General features: G+C 42.4%; 1 protein-coding gene across 3 annotated transcripts; it reads left to right on the top strand.

Moving 5' to 3' along the window:
* Positions 1 to 922: 922 nt before the first annotated feature.
* On the top strand, positions 923 to 19923 carry LOC105931055 (oxysterol-binding protein-related protein 11). Of its 3 annotated transcripts, none has more exons than XM_036127947.1 (13): positions 924 to 1343; positions 1504 to 1572; positions 1679 to 1854; positions 2012 to 2139; positions 3190 to 3378; positions 6013 to 6211; positions 6827 to 6972; positions 9509 to 9649; positions 14268 to 14730; positions 15167 to 15353; positions 16769 to 16951; positions 17038 to 17191; positions 17276 to 19923. In XM_036127947.1, the coding sequence occupies exons 1-13, from the start codon at positions 1228 to 1230 to the stop codon at positions 17345 to 17347; spliced, it is 2223 nt and encodes a 740-aa protein (XP_035983840.1). In that variant the 5' UTR covers positions 924 to 1227; the 3' UTR covers positions 17348 to 19923. The 3 variants fall into 3 exon arrangements, with proteins under 3 accessions (XP_035983842.1, XP_035983840.1, XP_035983841.1); XM_036127948.1 differs by having other exon boundaries at positions 925 to 1343; positions 2012 to 2091; XM_036127949.1 differs by lacking the exon at positions 1504 to 1572 and having other exon boundaries at positions 923 to 1343.
* The last annotated feature ends 59 nt before the right edge of the window (positions 19924 to 19982 follow it).

Genomic DNA, 19982 nt, shown 5'->3' on the forward strand with positions numbered 1-19982 from the left:
TTAAAATGAATCCTAAAATATACAGGCAGCCAGTGAAGTGAGGCCAGGACAGGGTATATAGTGTATATAGTGTATAGTATATTATAGTGGGGCATGTTGCTCTTTGTGATATTTTTAGCCCACTTGATGCTGCTAGACAGGTTTCGTGTGATTCTACAGGTCTAGTAGTCTACCTGACCAGTGGGGTGCTGGCAGAAATTTATGTCAAACCCATGACATAAATTTTCTCTCTATCTATCTATCTATCTATCTATCTATCTATCTATCTATCTATCTATCTATCTATCTATCTATCTATCTATCTATCTATCTATCTATCTATCTATGATAGATAGATAGATAGATAGATAGATAGATAGATAGATAGATAGATAGATAGATAGATAGAACTTGTGTATAGCACTTCTGGATAAAACCACATTTCGTAGCTTGTACTTGTGACAGTGCCATGACAATAAAGTTGAATTCTATTGTATTTTATATATATATATATATATATATATATATATATATATATATATATATATATATATATATCATCCATAAAGCTTATAATATCAACAACATTCTCTTTTTTGAGGCCCTTGTCACTCAGGGGTCATTAGAATTGTCCTACCTTTACCCCTTATGCAGTGCACCTTTAAGACATACTCTGGAATGACTGGTGAAATTGAACTGAAAATGGCATTTCGAAATTTCAATTAGGGGCAAATATTTATTCATAAAACAGATTTGTTTTTAACACTCGCCTGATGTAAGACCGAAAACCGTGGGACATTACATTCCTCATGAATGTTTTTTTTTCTCTCTCTCTTTTTTTTACGGTTTGGTTATGGTTGATCATTTTGTTGTTGTTTCATTTATTTATTTTTGTTTTATTTTATTTTTTAAAGCCCAAACGGAAACGTACTCCGTCGCCACGTCACGTGACCGCGTTCCTCCCGAGGCAGTAAATATCAGCAGCTAGCGCTGATAATGCTAACTCTGCTACACCTCTTTCCCCGCTGATCGCGTTATGAGCTCCCAGCCCTAGTCTGCGCAGGAGGTCCTGAGGTCGGTTTCCCCCTTCCCCCCCACCCCTGAGGGATGAGACTTCTTTCTCTGCCGTGGGGGGAAAAACTAAAACAAAAAGCAAAACGCGGAAGCTCGACCTGCTTGATCAAATCTCAGCTTAGCGTCAGAAGTTTTAGCCCCAGCAGCTAGCCGCAGGAGCAGGGCTGACGGACTATGCAAGGGGAGACTGCGGCGGTCCGGGTCGCGGAAAACGAGAGCAAGCTGGATGGCTTTCCCCCGAACAGGACCCCGAGCTCGGGCAGAGCGGGCGGGAAAAGCTGGCAGTACAGGTGGGTGTTGTTTACCTGCCAGGCTGACTCACCTGGGAAACGTACTGTGCAGGTTCTGCGTGGTGGGTGGACTTTGCCCTGCGCGCTGACTTTAAGGAGTTCCTGCTGATCAGTCTCTGTGTTTTTGCCCCTTTGTTTATTTCCCCCATTTTCTACCAAGCGATCACATGGAGAACATTGACGGCTACCTGATGAAATACACAAACCTGGTGACCGGCTGGCAGTACAGGTGAGTTTTGATCCAGCTGGACCGCTTTGAATCAGGTGATCGGATCATTAAATGGGCTGCTTGTTTGGGTGTCTGGTCCCCCCCCCCCCCACACACACACACACAGGTTCTTCGTCCTGAACAATGAAGCAGGGCTGCTGGAGTATTTCGTCAACGAGCAGTCTCGCCCGCAGAAGCCCAGGGGCATGCTCCCCCTGGCCGGGGCCGTCATCTCGCCCAGCGACGAGGACTCGCACACCTTCACTGTCAACGCCATCAGCGGCGAGCAGTACAAGCTCAGAGGTGAGTGCGTCATTTGGACTCCCATCACCGCCGTCCGTCTACCGGTATTGATCTGGATGTTTTTCCATTATCTGCTGCCGGTGAGGCGCACGAATCGATGCGGAGATGGGATCATCCCGGACTGGCTTTAATACGCTTCTTCTCTTTCTTTCTTTAGCCAGCGATGCCAAAGAGAGGCAGCACTGGGTCAGTAGGCTGCAGATCTGCACTCAGCACCACACGGAGGCCATGGGCAAGGTAGGAAGTGCTTCAACGGCTCCCCTGTACTCCAGAGGAGAAACTGAGGTTTGTGTAATAATATTAATAATTTTATAGCTGTTTCTATCCTGTGCGTATGTGCTGTGATCTCAGGTATCGATCTGCTCAAGACGGCCTGCTTTAATGGGCTAGATGCCTTTCAAAAAGGATGCATACCCCTTCAACCTTTCCGCATTAAAACCCCAAACGTATTTTTTTTGAGATTTGATGCTTTAGATAGATCAACACAAATCAGTGAAGTAGTTGGAGGCGGGAGAAGACGTGCGACTTGGGTGAAGGTTCACGTTCCACCTGGACAGCGACGCCAAACCATCAGGCAGAGCTGTACGGAGGGAATGTTGCCCCGTTATTGTTGCAAAGCCAAGAACACGTTTCGTAAATGGAAAGAACGGGTGGTAAAAAGTGCAATCTAGAAATTAAACTTTGAAAAACGTCTTAATGAAAAAGGTTTTGAGAATAACTTTGTTGTTAAATTTTTTTTAAATCGCATTTTATTGTTTAAAATATGATTTAAAAATACATTTGTTTTCACATTTTTCTTTTTTTTTTTTTTCATACTGAGTTTTACAGATTGTGTTCATTTCGCTTCTCGCTCTTTTACCGCGACCACGCGGACCAATCAAAATGCGTCTTTGCTCCTCTCTGCAGAGGAAAGCCCGCCCCCAGGTGTGAAGAGTACGGGATTCGAAAAAGAAGCATTCGAAAAAATTAAATATTAAAAAATTATAATTTTTTTGATTTAAGAAGTTTTTTTTAACGTTTCATTTCATTTATTTTTATTCCCATTTACAAAACGTGACCTTTGCTTGCCACAACAATGGAACAAAATCCAGTCCATAGGGCTACAGTGGTTTAGGTTTCTGCATTTTCATCTGTTAGAATGGCCTTGTGAAAGTCTAGACGTAAATTTGGTCAATCTGTTTTAAAATTATATTCTCAATAACTCGCCATCCAGTTTATAAAAAAAAACAAAAACAACTGTAATAGCCTTCATCCTTTTCTTGCTCTAGCTTTGGTGGCCCTGCGTGTGAAAACTACATCGCGCTTTTAACATCTTGTGGTGTTGTGTTTTCACAGAGTAATCCCGCTCCTGACTCCCGCAGCTACTCGGTGGCGTCTCAAAGCAGCGCCAGCTCGCCCATGTCCCTCCGGCGGCCCAGCCAGAACGCCCCCGCCTTGTTCGGCTGGGCGCAGGCCAACAAGGCCTCGTCCATCTACTCCAGCAAGAAATCCTTGTTGCCGGACCACCTGCTGGACGCCAGAGAGGTACGACAAGCTGCAGCCGTTGACTCCAAGTAAACCAGAACCGTGTGGGTCTTTAGGCTCCTCCTACTGAGTGAAGCAAAGCTCTTTTTGCGTCTTTATTATCATAATAAACTGTTTCATCCACAACAGCGACCCGTCTTCTACGGGACATTTCTTACCTTCTTTATCAACAGTCCAGCAAGAGGTCATAAAACCCCTAAACTTAACAAATGGTTCTGGAAACTTTACCTTGTTCTCATTCAATTAAAAAATCCTTTATCAATCCCAAGAGGAAATTAAATGCGATGTGACCCATGGCAGTTGTTGATAGTTGCGTGCAGGAAGGATCTCCTGCAGAGGTCTGTCTTACAGCGGTGCTGATGGCGCCTCTGACTGGAGACACTGTTGTTGTACGACAGGCTGATGGAGAGGATGCTCGGGTTGTTTATTCTATTTATTCTTCGTTTTATGAAGAATCCTTCTTTGCACGATTGCCCTCGGAGGTTCCAGAAGGGTCACCAGAACAGAGCCGGCCTTCTGTTTCAGCTTGAGACTTTTACCCCATTTACACTACCCGTTTTTTTATAACCGTGTCGAGACCGGTCCAAGCTCAGTAACTGAGATAACTTTCGAGTGTAAATGGAACGCAACCTGAACTGAACCAAGCCAGACACAACCGGACCGCGCTAAATCTAGACTAGTTTGATGGTGGGCTCGGCCCGGTTTTTCAGTGGCACGGTTCTCAGATAACGAAGAGCGCATGAGCAGACCTTACAGTCAGCTGACTAATTTTGCTGTTTCAGACATTCATAATAATACTAGCTTCCTTACCGTGCCACATGATTTCCAGTGATGATTGTGCTTAGCAGCATGATGAACGTCAGCGTCTGTCATTGTTTCCTGCGTCTGTAAATCCTGATTAGACGTTTGTTTGTCTTATCTACTTCTCAAAAGCCGACTCTGTCAAGTAAATTTACCAAAAGGGTGCCTTCTTGGTCCGAGCTCGGCATGGATCGGTTAAAAAAGGGTAGTGTAAATGGGGCTTTTGAGTCACTGACTTTGATGTTTTAGCCCGACAGCAGGGATCACACAATCCACAACAGACTTCTAGAAGATCAGCAGCGTCTTTGCTGCAAACCCTGAAGGATCTAAGCTTCCTCAGGAAGTCCAGTCCGCTCTGTCGCTTGTTGGAGACGGCTTCACAGTTGCGTCTCCAGTCCAGTTTGTTGTCCAGGTTTAATTGAATAAGTCAGCGTGCCAGACCAAATGTCAGTTTTTAATCTTGGATTGTGTGAAATAAATTTCTAAATAAATGCGACTTGTGGTCCAGTGCGACTTTTTTTTTTTTTTTTTTTTTTTTTGACTTATACTGACTTATATTCCGGAGCGACTTTATAGTCCGAAAAATGCGGTAGTCTTTTATCATCACTTTTATCGTTATCACAACATATGACCACAATATATCGTGACAGAAATGAAAGAGCCCTGGTTTTTTTCCTGTTTCTCCTGAAATGTGGAGCAGGCCAGCTGTGAGTTAAGGGAGGGTTGGAGCCCATTTTGGCTGCAGGAAGCTGAACTTGTTTCTGAACCTCATGCGTACTGAAAAACGTCTTCAGTTCATCGGCTCCATCTAGACGTCCATCAGTCTGATCGTCTTCTGAGCAAACGGTTCCGCGTGTTGTCACGGTTCCATCCTGAGTCGTACGTTCTCTTGTGTTCCACACGTTTGACCAGTGATATGGGGAGAAAAGTGTCACTTTGAGCCCACTAGCCCTTTTTTAGCGATACTACTGTCATGTGTGTGAGTCACGTGAACCCAATGCAGATGTTAGTAGTCGGGGGGGGGGGGTTTCAGTTAAATTATTATTTACAACTAAATGGTTGAATTACTGGAGGAACCAATTGTTTTCTTTAAAGAAAGACATTCAGAACCCTACTAAGTGAAATTTGGTGCTAAAGGCAGAATAGGACGAGATGGAATGCATTCAACAGCATCTTTACTAGTAGAGGAAAAACAAAGTAACTGTGTTTTTACCTTAACAGCCTGTTTTTTTTTTTGGATAACTGGTAGTTGATGCGTCCGCACAGAGATCTGGCCTTGAACTCAGACGGTTCCCATCGGAAAGCATGAAAAATGGAGCTTAATTGCAGATTTCCCACATCAGGAGGTCGTGTATCAGATTTAAAGCTGTTGGTTTCCATAACGGGTTGTTACTAGGTAGACAAAATGAGCCATAAATATAATCATGCCCCATTGCATTACTATGCTGAGCAGAAACACAGGTTGACTAGGCGGGTGGGTCTGGTTGCCATAGAGTGTCTGGTCAGATTTGCTCAGCAAAGAAGGGGGAAGGGGATATTCCTGTTGTGTGATTGGCTAAACCATTGTCAAACATTTGGATCACTTTGGCCAACTTAACCAGCTGTGTTGTAATGTATTATGCGTCCACCAGGGGGTGAATTTGTATAAATATTAGCGTTGCAGGTTTCCTCTGCCTTTGGATCCCCAACAGCAGAAGAAATGAAGAAATCAGAGCTAAAATATGACAATAGCAATGACTAAAATCCAAAAGAAAATGTAGTAATCAGAGTGTAAGCTGATAAAAAGGATAAAGTTGAGCTTAAATACCGACTGTTCTCTTGCTCCCTCTCCAGATGATGAGCCAGGCCCAGGGTCAGCACAAAGACCTGATCCAGAGCATCGAGGGGCTGCCGGCAGCCCCCGGCCTCTCCCCTTTGGACCAGGACCTCCTGATGCTCAAGGCCACCTCCATGGCCACCATGAGCTGCCTGAATGAGTGCCTGCACATCCTGCACCTGCAGCAGGTCGCCCGCCAGAGGGCCTCCCTGGGGGGTGAGTGTCTTAAAATCATAGCCTCCGACATGCCGCCCTTCACCTAAAACCAGAGCGCCCGGCTTGTGTGGAATTATTCTGCATTATTGATGGGGGAAACGTACCCACTGACTCTTACCACCTGTCTGGAAAGGTAATTAGATCTGCAGTGGTTAAAAATTCACCTGAAACACTTTGAGGGAGCGAGCGGCTGCTGGAGCTGAGCTGCGTACCGACCAGCCAACTGTAAACCAAAGTTTAGGTCGGCAGATATCTGTTCGGATTCGATGGGAATGTGTAAATGTGTCCCAGTTTCTTACAGCGGCTCCCCTTACCCGATTTATATTTCATCAGGGCAGGGCCAATCAGGTTGCAGTGTACCAGGGGACTCTGAATGTGAATTAAGAGAGATGACCAATCAGAGCAGGAGGCTGCTTCCTGTGGGTGGGGTCGGGGTGTCCTGATACCTGTCCCCTCAAGCGGTGTTGGGTTACCCCCTTTAGACCCAGAGCTGCTGTGAACGGAGCAGCCATCTGTCTGTGCAGCAGCAGCAGGTGGATGCTCGCTGTACCTGCTGCTGGGGGGGAGGGGGGAGGGCCAGTACCACCAGCATGTCTGAACCCGCGTCCTCCGCAGGACCCACCATCGAGTGGTTGGAGCCCAAAGTGCCCGACATCCTGAAGAACGGCAGCAGCTCGCTGAGCGACTTCACCGCGGGGGAGGCCCCGCTGGAGGGGAGCCGCCTGGAGCTCAGTGTCCCCGAGTCCAGCAGCTTCTCTGGGGTAAGAACACCAACCCGCTGTGTCCACAGACGTTCTGCCGGGTCTTAACTTTATGTAGTTCATTATCAGCTTTAAAACACTAGGAGCTGATTCTTTTCCCGTCTCACACATGTCAAGCTGAACTGTGACAGAAGGGGTGAATCTAGGAGGGCATGAAGGCATAAAGTGAAGGATTTTCCACCCATTTATAGAAATGAGTGGATTTCTGTACCTGTACATGAAATTACATCTTCAGACAGGGAAGCAACAAAACCTGAAATTTTGACAGGATTTCCCACACAGGGGAATAAAAAACAAACAAAAAAAAACAAATCAAATTGTAATGGTAGAAATTTTGAAAAAGGCCATTTTCGTTTAGTTCAAAAGGCTCAAAGAAAAAAGTTATGAAAAACAAACAAGCCATTTCAAGACTTATTTTTGTATTGTTTTTATTTATTTCCTTCCTTCATAACTTAAATTATGTTAATGCAAATAGTGTAAAATAAGAGGTTTTGATTCCCAGGGAACTGAAAATGTGCCTGCATTCCTACCTAACTGGATCAATCAGTGTTCATTTGGCACTCCTGGTGCCCTTCACGCCCTTTTCGGATACATCTTTAATAAGCTGCTCCTACAAGTTGATTTCATTCTCTGGTGTCGATATCCCATCACAGTTTAGATGTTTTAATGTTTCTATGTGGTGAAAGCCTATAATGTACTGTAAACCTACCAATATGCATGTATTTTAAGACGTTATATAATTCAATGCATACATGTTAAAAATAAAATATTTTTTTAACATGAAATCATGAAAACTGGTATACAAGGGTTAAGAATTCTGAAATGTCGTGAATATTTAATTTGTATGGTGAGGGATGGCCTGGAAGTTTAAAGGCGTTCACCAGAAAAATGCAATACATATACTTATAAAAATAGGGAGGCACCGATATGCAAATCTGGGCCGGTATCGATACCAAATATTAATATTGCTGTTATGTCCGGTTAAGGATATTTACCGATGTTTGTGCGTGAATAGAAACAGACACACATTTGCGTTTCTGAAATGTTCAAATTTTGCACATTTTTGACTGAAAACTAGACTAACAGAATTTTTGAATGTGCGTTATAGTCTAGACTTACGCACTGCTTTTCGTATTACAAAAAAATTACTATTGCATGACAGCGTCTCTGCTTCATTTAAAAGAAAAAAACACAAATGAGGCCGCAATGCAAAACTTTGACTTATCTGACCGATACCGATATATTAATAAATGACTAACTTTGGCCGATACCGAAGTTAATGCCGATATATCGTGGTATGCCTGAATAAAAACTATTTCTGTAGGAATAAACTTTTAAAGGACCTTGTAACACCTCAATATGTAATGACGCCACAATACATAATAATGTAACAAAATCGGGCTTCAGAATGTAAGAAAACATCTAAATGTAAGAAAATCTTTGAACGCATTGTGTAATATGTTTTGCTAATTATGTAATAACATTATTACATTTTGCGCAGATCATTCCGAAATGTGGTTGTAGCTTTTTCTTTTTTTTTTTTTATGATAATGTGGCCCATTATGTACAAAACAGTCACAAACCAGCGCTTGTATTCACTCTAATAAATACACTTGTAAAAATGATCATGTCCCAGATACTAGACATTAAAGCCTTTGCAGCCATCAACAATGCAGACGACTGTCCACTGTGGCTCTACGCTCTTTCAGGAGGAGTGAATGCTGCTTGGAGAGACTTGATGTAATCAGTAAAAAAAAGAAAAAAAAAAAACCTAAAAATAAAATACACTGACAGAATTTATGTGTTTCTGGTTTTAAAAAAAAAAGGAAAAAAATTATTGGTTATATAAACTCTAAAATAAATAACCAAATTTGATTCTATCTATCTATCTATCTATCTATCTATCTATCTATCTATCTATCTATCTATCTATCTATCTATCTATCTATCTATCTATCTATCTATCGATCATAACTTTTTTTCAGTAAAGATGATATGACTATTTCAATATACATCAGTCTGTAATTACAATCAATCATCAGCATTTGTCAGTGACTGACGTTGTGGGTTTTATGTGATTTTATGTGGCTTAAATTGTTTTAAAACAAATATTTCTATAATGTTTTTATTGGAGGAGTTTTAGAAACATGCTGAAATAATTGTCTTACGTTTGTGCAGGCATCTATTTTGGGAATTCTTTGCAGTCTTTCTGAGGCCTTTGTTTTGTTTATGTTGATACTGTAATTATATCGTATCGACCGAAATTAAGAAATATATTGTGATATAAGTGTTTGCCATATCGTCCAGCCCTAGTTGCGATTATATAAAAAATGCAATTAATTGTCCAGCCCTAGAGAGAATGGGAAAACGTCTTAAAACAAGATCCTACTTTCTAAAGCTGTTGTGTAACGTTGACTTGATTCATTTAGAAGGCTCCAAAATCTAAACAAAGAGGCTCTTACAAAGTTTAAAGTGAACGGTAAGAGTTGCAGAAGCCCTGTGACGAAAGCTTCAGCCCTCCTCTTCCTCTGTTCAGGAGCAGGAGGAGGTCGACCCGGAGGATGAGGTGGAGGACTCCTTCACAGACAAGGAGGAGGACCTGGGAGTGGTGGAGGAGGAGCGCAGCGTCATCTTGCACCTGTTGTCGCAGCTCAAGCTTGGAATGGACCTGACTCGGGTACGTCGGGCTCCACCGGTTAAGATGCTTCCATCTGAAACCGTTTTTGGCTTCTATCAATCTAAAGCTCTCTTTAATAGCTTCACAGGCTTTTGTGCACAATGCCACATCCACTCCAATGCTTCCTATTTCTAAATGTGTTTTTTTTTTTGTTGCTTTATGAACTATTGACACCTTGATGGTCTTATTTTTCCTCCAGATTTTGTAATTAATACTCCACGGTATGTTACGTCTGTTGCCAACAACAAGGACATCAGACAGGAGCTAAGGCCCTGTCGGCGCTCATAGATTATCCATTAGGATGTCAGGCTTTATATTTAGTTTCGTTAAATAATCCAAAGTCTGGTTCAAGATTCAAACTTTTTTTTTCACAAATCAACCATTTGTTTGGACGTGGATAAACTTCTGCCCTGTTCCTGTTGGAGATGCCCTGATCTGGCTTTTTTCTGGCCAAGTCCAGTTCTAACTGTTCAGGACATCTTTAGGTGTTTTTTGTTTTTAATTAAAAAATAAATAAAAAATAACTTGCTGAGCTTTTCTGATAGGAGGTAAAATCTCTGAATCCAACAGAAAATGAAGGAATTTCAAGGTTGTTCTGATTCAGTTTCTTTAACCTTCTTGTTTTATTCAAATTGTTTGTCAAAAAAAAGGCATAACGTTGCTTTTTACGGACCGTTTTGATGCATTTAATGATTTAACAAAAGCTACTTTTGTTTGGCATTTGAATCATCCGAGAAATGTGTGCGTGTGAAACAAAAACGCTGCTGTTTGGATGGTAACCAAATGTGGCTGAAAAAGGCATCAGTGACTCTAGTGGGAGTCGCTGTTTACTCCTGCAGCTCACCGCGCTGTTTAATATTTCAAAGCCAGATCCTGCAGCGCTTTAGTGTCGGCGCAGTGGTTGAAACTTCACCGTTTTATCGCCAACCAGCCTCGCCGCAAAGCAAGGGACAACACCGCCGTTAACCATCACCGGCACCCCTGGTCAAATCTAAAGTTGTTAAGGGTGCCACAGTACCACAGTAGGACATTCTCACAACAATAACGCAAACAGCAATTCTGACATTAAGGAATAATTGTTTTGAAGAAAATACCTTCTGCTGCACTTATTGTTCCCCTTAATCCCTAGAAATAAATGTAAGTAATCAGAGGAACATCAATGATTTCCTGTATCCCTGCTGTATAAATATAGGTGCGACACGCAGGCCTATATATCTCAGCCACTCTTCAAGATGGGAAAGACCAGAGATGGTGCTGTTCAAGCTCTATTTGCACAGTGAGGAGGATGGGAAGGGAGGTAAAAAGTTCCCCGTTGGAGAACCTCAGCTGACAGTGGCGTCTTTGGGTCTGCATAACAACCAAAAGATGCCAACTAAGGTCTGCTGGTCTCTGCCAGAAAACTGAAATAATGGGTCCTCCAGCAAGATAATGATCCAGTAGGGGGACTATACCTTTGTCCGTGGTCATCCTTGACCCCCAGACCTAAATCTCTCAGAAAACCTCTGTGGTGACATGAAAAGAGGATCCAAGACTCTGGAGGATCTAGAGCAGGAGTTAAAGTTCTCCGTTCCAAATTGTTCCATCTAGCATTTTTTTTTTTGTTCAAAGTTTTAAACTGAAGCTGCTCTCAACCAATGAAACCTAGCAGTGCCGGGATATTAGCCAATCAGAAAGAGAGTATGGTGGGTGTCACGTTTATCGGCGTTCAATCATATTAACTTTTGGAGGAGCGTCTCAAACTGCCCACAGATGCTATGAATGAAAGTAGCAGTGGTCAAAGGTTTTCTTTGGATTTATGAACCAGCAGGTCGGAAAGTTCAGCGGATTGAACATCTGACAACAACTTCCCTTGGTAAGCGAGTCTGTCGCTGCTCCTGCGGTTAATTAATGAATTATTTCCACCTGTGGCCACGTCACCTGTCAGGTTTATTCCCCCGCTTCCAGTAACTTGGCTGATAAACGCCCCTGGGGCCTCTGGCCCCCAGGGCCCATGGCCAGGACCACTTCAGCGCGGCCGGCTGCCGGCGGAGCCCACGGGCTCGTCCCCGCGGCTCTTGAGGGCGTCGGCATTGCGGTGGCTGGGGGATTTCCTCGGGGTCGTCTCTCCTCTTTCCTCAGGGGGGGGGGTTGTAGATTTCCTGTGAAGGCCCCTCTCGGGCGCACTGCTTTGGGGGCCCCTTTGGGAGTCCGGGGTTATGGGTTCCCTGACCCCTGCCTCTGTGCTCGGGGAAGGTGGGTCTTCGGTTCTCCACAATCACTATCAAGCCATTTCCTTCTGGATAATTTTCACCTAAACTAGTACAATCTCCCACAGGTGCTGGGTCCCAGGTATTAAATGTTCACTTATATACAGAAAGGCTATAATTTATTTACTTTCTTTTACTTTTTTTTTTTTTTTAGGTATCACATTACACATGTCAGCGTAAATAATAATACATATGATTTAGCAATGGTATCAAGGTGTTACACGATTGTATCTGTTGCTTTATGTCTGTTGGTTGTGCTGTTCTTTTTGTGTCTCTTTCCAGGTGATGGAGCAGACAGAGGACGTTTTATCATTCTCTTCCTTTTATCTCCTCTTTCTTTCACCTCTTCTTTCTCTTTTTTTTCTCTTCTTGTTTTTCTTTTACTCTCCTACTTTCCCATTGTAGTGTCCATATAATTTGAAATTCTCCCTGCAGGAATCACAATAAAGCTAATTACACGCACAAATCAAGCGGAGCATTATGGCGAAAGCTGTTTGCTCCACTTGTGAAAGTAAAATCTGTCGAGCTCTATTTGGCATTAAGATATCAATTTTTATTGCCACATTGCTAGACAGGACACTGGGAGAGAAAAAAAAAAAAAAAAAAAAAAAAAAAAAAACTTGGCTGATAAACGCAGCGTCCAACCAGGGATCTCCTCATTATACACTATTATGTTTTATTTAAAACTTAGAGTAATGCGCTAGCTCAGGCTAATTTAGCATGATGCTGCAGTCAAGAGCGGCTGTCAGTCAATAAATATGCAGCAGCTCCACCTGATGAGCCGCTGCACACCAGGACACTCCTTAAATGATGAGGAATTAGACGCTGCTAACTCTCCAGCAGTCAGGACACTGGGTCCATCCTGGACAGGTTTCCAGTCACAGCACTAAAAGTTAGCAATTTTATTACACTTTAAAATAGTTAAGTGATGCCTTTTTATGAACTCAGGAGTTGTGATAATTAATTGCTCTGCAATAACGGGCAAAGCAGAAACTGATTATTTCAATGTCCGATCTGTGTTAAATTAAGATGGATGACGTGATCATAGTGTTGGTTATGTGTCCTGCATTGTCCAGGCTATGGTTGGCCTTGTATGTTCATAGGGTTAATTTATACTGAATGTGACAGGGAGCCCGTGGAGGTGTGAAGTAGATGATGTAATGATGCAAGCTGCTGGGTTTGTACTCGTAGTTTATGGGGGTTTTCTGGAGGACAGGGAGGGAATGGAGCTGAAACTGTAAAGTGGACTGTGGACCAGTTTGGCAAAAGTGTGAAGAAAGAACTTGATGCTGCAAATAGAAAGCTAACCAGGTGATGATCTGGATGTGGAAAGTGAAGGAGAGGATGTAGAGGGCTGTCCAGGATTACGCCAAGGCTCTGATGCTGAAAGGTGGGACAGAGACAGGAATGGTATATTTTAAATGCATATTTTAAAACTACCAGGTTTGATTGAAGTTGACTGCACAATAAGCAAGTGAGGTAATGTGGCATGATGTCCATGGTCCCGGGATTTTATGGGCTGACTAGAAAAAATTTCAGTCAAACTGATTTATTTTTGCTTTAACCCATGATCTAGAGAAGATGTGTAAAGCATAGGCGCAGATTCCTCGGTCTATCTGGGGAAATCAGTGATTTGTTTGTTTTTTGGATCATTAATTTCCCTGCATTATCTGTGTAGATGTTCAGCAAAAGAACAGTCCTAAAGAAAAAGGAAACCGTGACCCACATTGAGAAAAATGTCTGTTAATGAGCTGTTAAAGATTCTCAGTCATCCAGATCATGATCAATCCAAAAAAACAAACATCTGGACTTCTATTCTGAAGCTGAAGATGTTTTGCTTCCCATCCAGGAAGCTTTCCCAATTCAAAATGTCAGGCGTAGTGTGGAGTTCTATCTTTATAGAGCCACCGGTGAGGCAGAGCTTAGATTCCTACGTAGATCAACCTGGAGCTGATCGCCTCTCACAACGCAGAGTCGTTTGGCTCACACACAAGAATCTAAGCTCTAACGAGGCCTCGGCAGTCGGTCTATAAAGCGTGGAATTCCACACTACTCCAGACATTTTGAATTGAGAAAGCTTCCTGGATGGGAAGCGAAACGCCTTCAGCTTCAAAATAAAAGTCAAGTTATTTTAACCCTTTTTTTTGGGCCTGTTTTGAGTTTTATGACCACAAGATGTCAGCGATGGGCCTGAGGAAACTTGATGGTCGGCTGCTCGTGAACACACTAATGCATCAGTGCTGGGCAGACGCTGGGAACTCTTGGCTAATTGTGGCTTTCAAAGTTTTCTGAGCTCCCAGAGTTGGAGCGGCTGGGTGTGATGCGGTACCTTTTGGGTTCGGAAGATTAAACCTCTGAAAATGTCCCTCCAGGTGGTCCTCCCCACCTTCATCCTGGAGAAGCGCTCTCTGCTGGAAATGTACGCAGACTTCATGTCCCACCCGGAGCTTTTCGTCGCCATCACCGATGGTAGCAGCCCCGAAGACCGCATGGTCCGCTTCGTGGAGTACTACCTCACGTCCTTCCACGAGGGCCGCAAGGGCGCCATCGCCAAGAAGCCCTACAACCCCATCATCGGCGAGACCTTCCACTGCTCCTGGAGGGTTCCCCGGAGGCCGGAGTCCCCCACAGAGCCCTCGCAGGGATGTCCGGAGCCCTCCGCCGACGCCCAGGAGCCCTACCAAGTGCGCTTCGTAGCGGAGCAGGTGTCCCATCACCCGCCGGTGTCGGGCTTCTACGCCGAGTGCCAGGAGAGGCAGATGTGTGTGAACACGCACGTGTGGACAAAGAGCAAGTTCATGGGGATGTCTATTGGCGTGTCCATGATTGGAGAAGGTCAGTGAATCAATGCACCGTCCAGCCATCGTACTCTTCAGCTCAGTTCGGCTTTGTTCTTTGATTCGTCTCTGAGGAAATGTAAAATAGCCAAGCAATCGTTTGCTTTTCATTTGTGTTCCGTCAGGAGGATAAAATTACTGTAGACGATGTCTGTAAAAACCTAGGAAGTGCTTTTCCTTTCTAATTTATCTACTAGATCGGTTAGAATTGATTTCCTAAAGGCATGAAACTGTAGAAACGGCTTGTTTTTCTGTACTTAATGCAGATTGGAAAGAACGGATAGCACCCAATATATATTTAACGACAGCTTTAAGTAATTGATGAGGCTCTCTGAGACCAGTGAGGATTAGATTTACAGCTTCTCCTTTCAGGGACGACTAGAAGCGCCTTTCTAGGATTTATCCAGAGTCTGATTCATGACGTTTCCATCCAGGTTGTTTACATTTGCTGGAGCACGACGAAGAGTACACCTTCACGCTGCCCTGTGCCTACGCCCGCTCCATCCTCACCGTTCCCTGGGTGGAGCTGGGGGGCAAGGTCAACATCGGCTGCAACAAGTCCGGCTACTCGGCCGTCATCACGTTCCAGACCAAACCCTTCTACGGCGGCAAATTACACAAGTATGTGCCCGCCGGGGCCCCATGGAAACCACACTTTTCCAAGCTCAGGCTCATGGCTTTAATGCACTGTTATTTATGCAGCTTCCATTTTACTTTTGTTTCCTTCTAAGAAATGGTTCACTTTTTAATGAATGCATTTAACCTTCTTGTCTCTTCACTGTTTGAAGTATTTTCTATCCAGTCTTTTCTATCCAGTGCAACAAAATCTGCTTTAATTCATTTCCACAAAACAAGATTTCAAATGTTCCTGAAGGAACATTTATTAGCAATATAAACATGTAATAACTGCCTAATTGTCCAGTATCAGCATAGTAAACACTTAGAATAACTCTACTTTCAATCTGAGACTGCATTTTATTTTCAAAACTTTTCAATTAGCTGCCTGAAATACTTGCCTTGTTTTTTTCTTGTCCCTCTTATTTAATAATTTCAATTTTTTAATGACAGCTTTTCACTGCGGGGTGCACTTTAATCTCCAGGCAACCTCGGGTTTCATTTAAACTCCTTTTTAGGCATTTATTACACATTAATAAATTATTTATAACCTTTGGTGTAGCCCTAAATCAATTGTTTGTTGTATTAAAGTTTAAAATAACTTTAATTGTTATTTTTGTATTATAGGCCTTAGAAATCATTAAAGATTTACGTAATGCTTATGAACAGCGTTTACCAGGACGTTACTGGTCTTTCTGAATCAGTTTATTCAACAAATAAATTCAGTGGGTCAGGCTTTAATTTCAGGTAAATAATCACCATTTAGCCTTATAACTGTATGATAAATGGCTAAAACTTCACTTTTAATGTAGCCCTTAGCATATTGTTTACCTTTAAACACTTCATCATTATCTGTGCTATAGTGTTCATAAATAAGTTAATTCAATAAAATTTTATTTATATAGCGCCAATTCACAAGACGTCATCGTAAGGCAGTTTACAAAGTCAAATTCAATCAAATCAGACAGAATGGTGAGAAAGTTTCCTCTCTAAGGAAACCCAGCAGGTTGCATCAAGTCTCTCCAAGCAGCATTCACTCCTCCTGAAAGAGCGTAGAGCCACAGTGGACAGTCGTCTGCATTGTTGATGGCTTTGCAGCAATCCCTCATACTGAGCATGCATGAAGAGACAGCAAATTACTGTTCTCTACCCTAATAAGCATTTATTAACATTACAACTGTGCAATAAATAGTTAATAACACATTAAGATCTTAAAGTATTTACCAGCTAAACAGCATTTGCATGAGCATCTTGGATTGTCATGTTTATTTTATTTTTATTTTATTTTATTTGCAGCTAATAACTAGAGGGTTATGTCATTGTTGGTGTGCATTTAGTCTGACCTTGCATTCAGTCGCCGCTCTTCTTTATGTTATGGGTATAAATTGTATTTTATCAATGCCACATACTCCCTTATCCAGGGTAACGGCGGAGGTGAAGCACAACCCCAGCAATGCCGTGGTGTGCCGAGTGCAGGGTGAGTGGAACGGCGTGCTGGAGTTCAGCTACACCAGCGGCGAGACCAAGGTGGTCGACGTCACCAAGCTGGCCGTCTCAAGGAAGCGGGTCCGGCCCATAGAGAAGCAAGCGCCGACCGAGTCCAGGTCAGTCCTTTTGGCTTTGTTCGTGAACTCCCATGTGGAGTAGTGTGCTCGCTCCAACACGGTGAAAACCCGACGCCCTTTCGCAGACGCCTGTGGCAGCACGTGACGGCGGCCTTACGGCAGAAAGATATTGAAAAAGCCACGGAGCACAAGAGGGTCCTGGAGGAGAGGCAACGGACGGAGGAGAGGCACCGAGCGGAGACGGAAACACCATGGAGGACCAGATACTTCGATCGGGAGGTGAGCGTCCCATCATGCCCGGCACCTTGGCTGATATCTGACAGCAGGACGAGTTAAATGAGGCCGCTTGTTTCTTTTCTCCAGGGCGAAGGCTGGGCTTACCGCAAACCTCTGTGGAAAGACTCTGCGTCCAAGTCCTACGTTTCCTGTCTTTAAGGTCCTGTGTTGTAGATTCTGGGATGTGAGTGTGAGCGTGTCTTTGCACACACAGTTGGGTTGCGAAAGCAGTGCCTGCTCTGAAAGCCACACGGGGAGAGACGGCATATCAGGGGACGCTCACAGAGCCTCAGAGTACGACGCTACATACCGCTGATCTGTCGGTTTCTTTCTTCTTCTTTTTTTATTATTACTAATTAAACATCAATGAAAACATTCTTGTACAGGTACTTACAGCCTTAAGACAGTTTGGATGAATGATGCTCAAAGTTGGGGATCTGCTCGGTTGATTCTTTTCTTCACCTTTACGCTTCAGTCTCAAAAAGCGGGACGTCTGTGAGCGACAGTAACCGCAGTGCTGCCTCATCCCCTGACATCAGGCCTCTACAGTCCGAGTATTTCGTTAGGAGAGTTTATGTCTATCACCTCTCTGACTTCCCAAATGACCTTATATAATGATCCGGCGAAATGTTAGAGAAGCGATCCGGTGAGTCGGTTTTTAACGCAAGCTTGATGGGAAATACCAAAGGAAGAACTGAGCTCCAAATCTTCTAAATCCCACAGTTATGGCGGCAAATTGAAGCTGCTGGAGTTTTGTTTTAAAGGGGGATGAAATGGTTCTAGAAGGAGAATCTGAGTTTAGACTTGGTGGTTCAAGAAATACAAAAAGACCTTTAAAGTAATTTTATAAGCTGTATTCGTATATATCTATATTTGCAAGAATGACAAGTTTTGGCCTATGAACTTCCTTTTTATTTAATGATACTGACATAAATGTACCATTTTACTTTTAGAGGGATATCATCTTTTTTTTTCTTCTTTTTCTTCCACTCTTTAATGTAGTTTTAATCAGTTTAGCCCATTAAAAACTTACAGCTTTCTTGTCCTACATCTGTTTTGTCACAACAAATCCTTTATCAAACAACCCAGCATGTTCAGGTTTAATTAAGTCTCTCTGCCGGTATAAAACACATTAGGTCCCGCTTAATCAGCATTTATGGGCATTATAAACATGGAATAAATGATTAACAAGTCACTAGGATCCAAACCCAAAGAATAATTCCTAGCTAAAAGAACAATTTTCTAGCCAGTTTCTCACTGTTCTATTTTAAATAATTTATTACATGCTTTAATGCTTATAAATACTTTTTTCTATGTGTACTTTGAATCTTGCTGTTTATTAGCATCATAAACATATGATAAATGTTTATCACTGAACAAATGGACTCATTTCTTACCAACAACATAAATACCTAAAAACATAAACCCAATAGTGTTTATACATGTAACATAATCATTTACAGCTAATTAATTACTACTAATTAATAGACATTTAACTTTAAACAGGTACTTATTGGCATTTGAAACCTTTAATAAATAATTAACAGCTTTCTATTGGGGCATGTTTACACACAGGACATACATTTCCAATTAACACTTTAGTGTTTCATTGTATTAGGTCTATAAATCCTTTATTATATGTTTATTTACAGCCTATAAATACTTAATTGCCTTGAAGATATGTGTACTTTTGACATGGATTAGTTGTCATGTCTTCAAATACTCTTGACAGGTTTTATTTTGCGTCACAGGCTTCATTCTTAAGAAAGATTTGTTATTTTTACAAACATGTAAAACAAAATGGTTATAAAGTCATTAATGTTGAAGTTGTTTTTTTTTCTAGCTCCAAATGTGCTTTTAACAATGTTTTCCATTCTATGGTGGTGTTTCTTAAACATTTATTACATGTTTATTATGCCTCATAAATGCTTAATAAAAACACAATGGCCTTTAAACCTGACACTACATGTACTGACTGGGTTTCCCTAATTTAGCTGCTAGTGAAATGTACTGGATGTTTTCATAAAAGTACGACTCTAACAGACAAACCCTGTAAGAGTGGATATGTTCGCCCCACCTACAAAGGCATGCAGTAGAGTAGATGACATAAAAAAAAAAAAAAAAATAGCTGAAATACATGTGAATGCATCTAAAGATTGCTCCCTAACGGTCCCCTGCATGGCGGTAAAGTCTCTCTGCTCTCCTCCTGGGAATAGAAACGCTTTTTAACCACTTCTTCTTCTTGGAATGCAAAGGAGCGTTTTCCTCTCCCCTACCCTGGTCTTTAATTGCTCTTATTTTTAGAGCTGCTTTTTATAAAGAAACTCGCTGGTCTCCATACGAGAATTTTCTTCTCCTGTGATCCATTTTGTTTCATCTCAACCGAAACCTTTTATCACAGCAGGCCCATCAGAACCGGTTAAATCCACTCGGCCATCGATAAGCTACCCCCCTCTGCAGTCCTGGTGCCTTATGCGACTTATTCCTGTGCGTCTCTTCCCTGGAAGGAGCGCCGTCACTTCCACCAGTCATTTACCTGAATGATGCACTGATGTATGCTCGGTTTTCACACTATTGTTTTCTTTTAAAAGAACCAGGGGAACGCGTTTGGTTCCAGGTTTTGACGTTCTGTTGTCTGTCATGCTGATTTGTGAAATGCACTGATCTTGATGGAGACCCGATGTTGTTGAGGAACGGATGTGTGGTAATAATCAAATAAAATTGTGTAAACTGTGTTAACCCGGCTTTATTTATTTTTTAGATTGTCTTTTATAATTCTAGAACCTGATGTTTT

Source organism: Fundulus heteroclitus, chromosome 24 (assembly GCF_011125445.2).
Source record: "Fundulus heteroclitus isolate FHET01 chromosome 24, MU-UCD_Fhet_4.1, whole genome shotgun sequence".
NCBI classification, from domain to species: Eukaryota; Metazoa; Chordata; class Actinopteri; order Cyprinodontiformes; family Fundulidae; genus Fundulus; species Fundulus heteroclitus.

Coding starts and splice junctions, on each gene's coding strand:
- LOC105931055 (XM_036127947.1), top strand. CDS start 1,228: ATGCAAGGGGAGACTGCGGCGGTCCGGGTCGCGGAAAACGAGAGCAAG. Junction 1,344..1,503: donor GGGAAAAGCTGGCAGTACAG/GTGGGTGTTGTT, acceptor TTTTCTACCAAG/CGATCACATGGAGAACATTG. Junction 2,140..3,189: donor ACTCCAGAGGAGAAACTGAG/GTTTGTGTAATA, acceptor GTGTTTTCACAG/AGTAATCCCGCTCCTGACTC.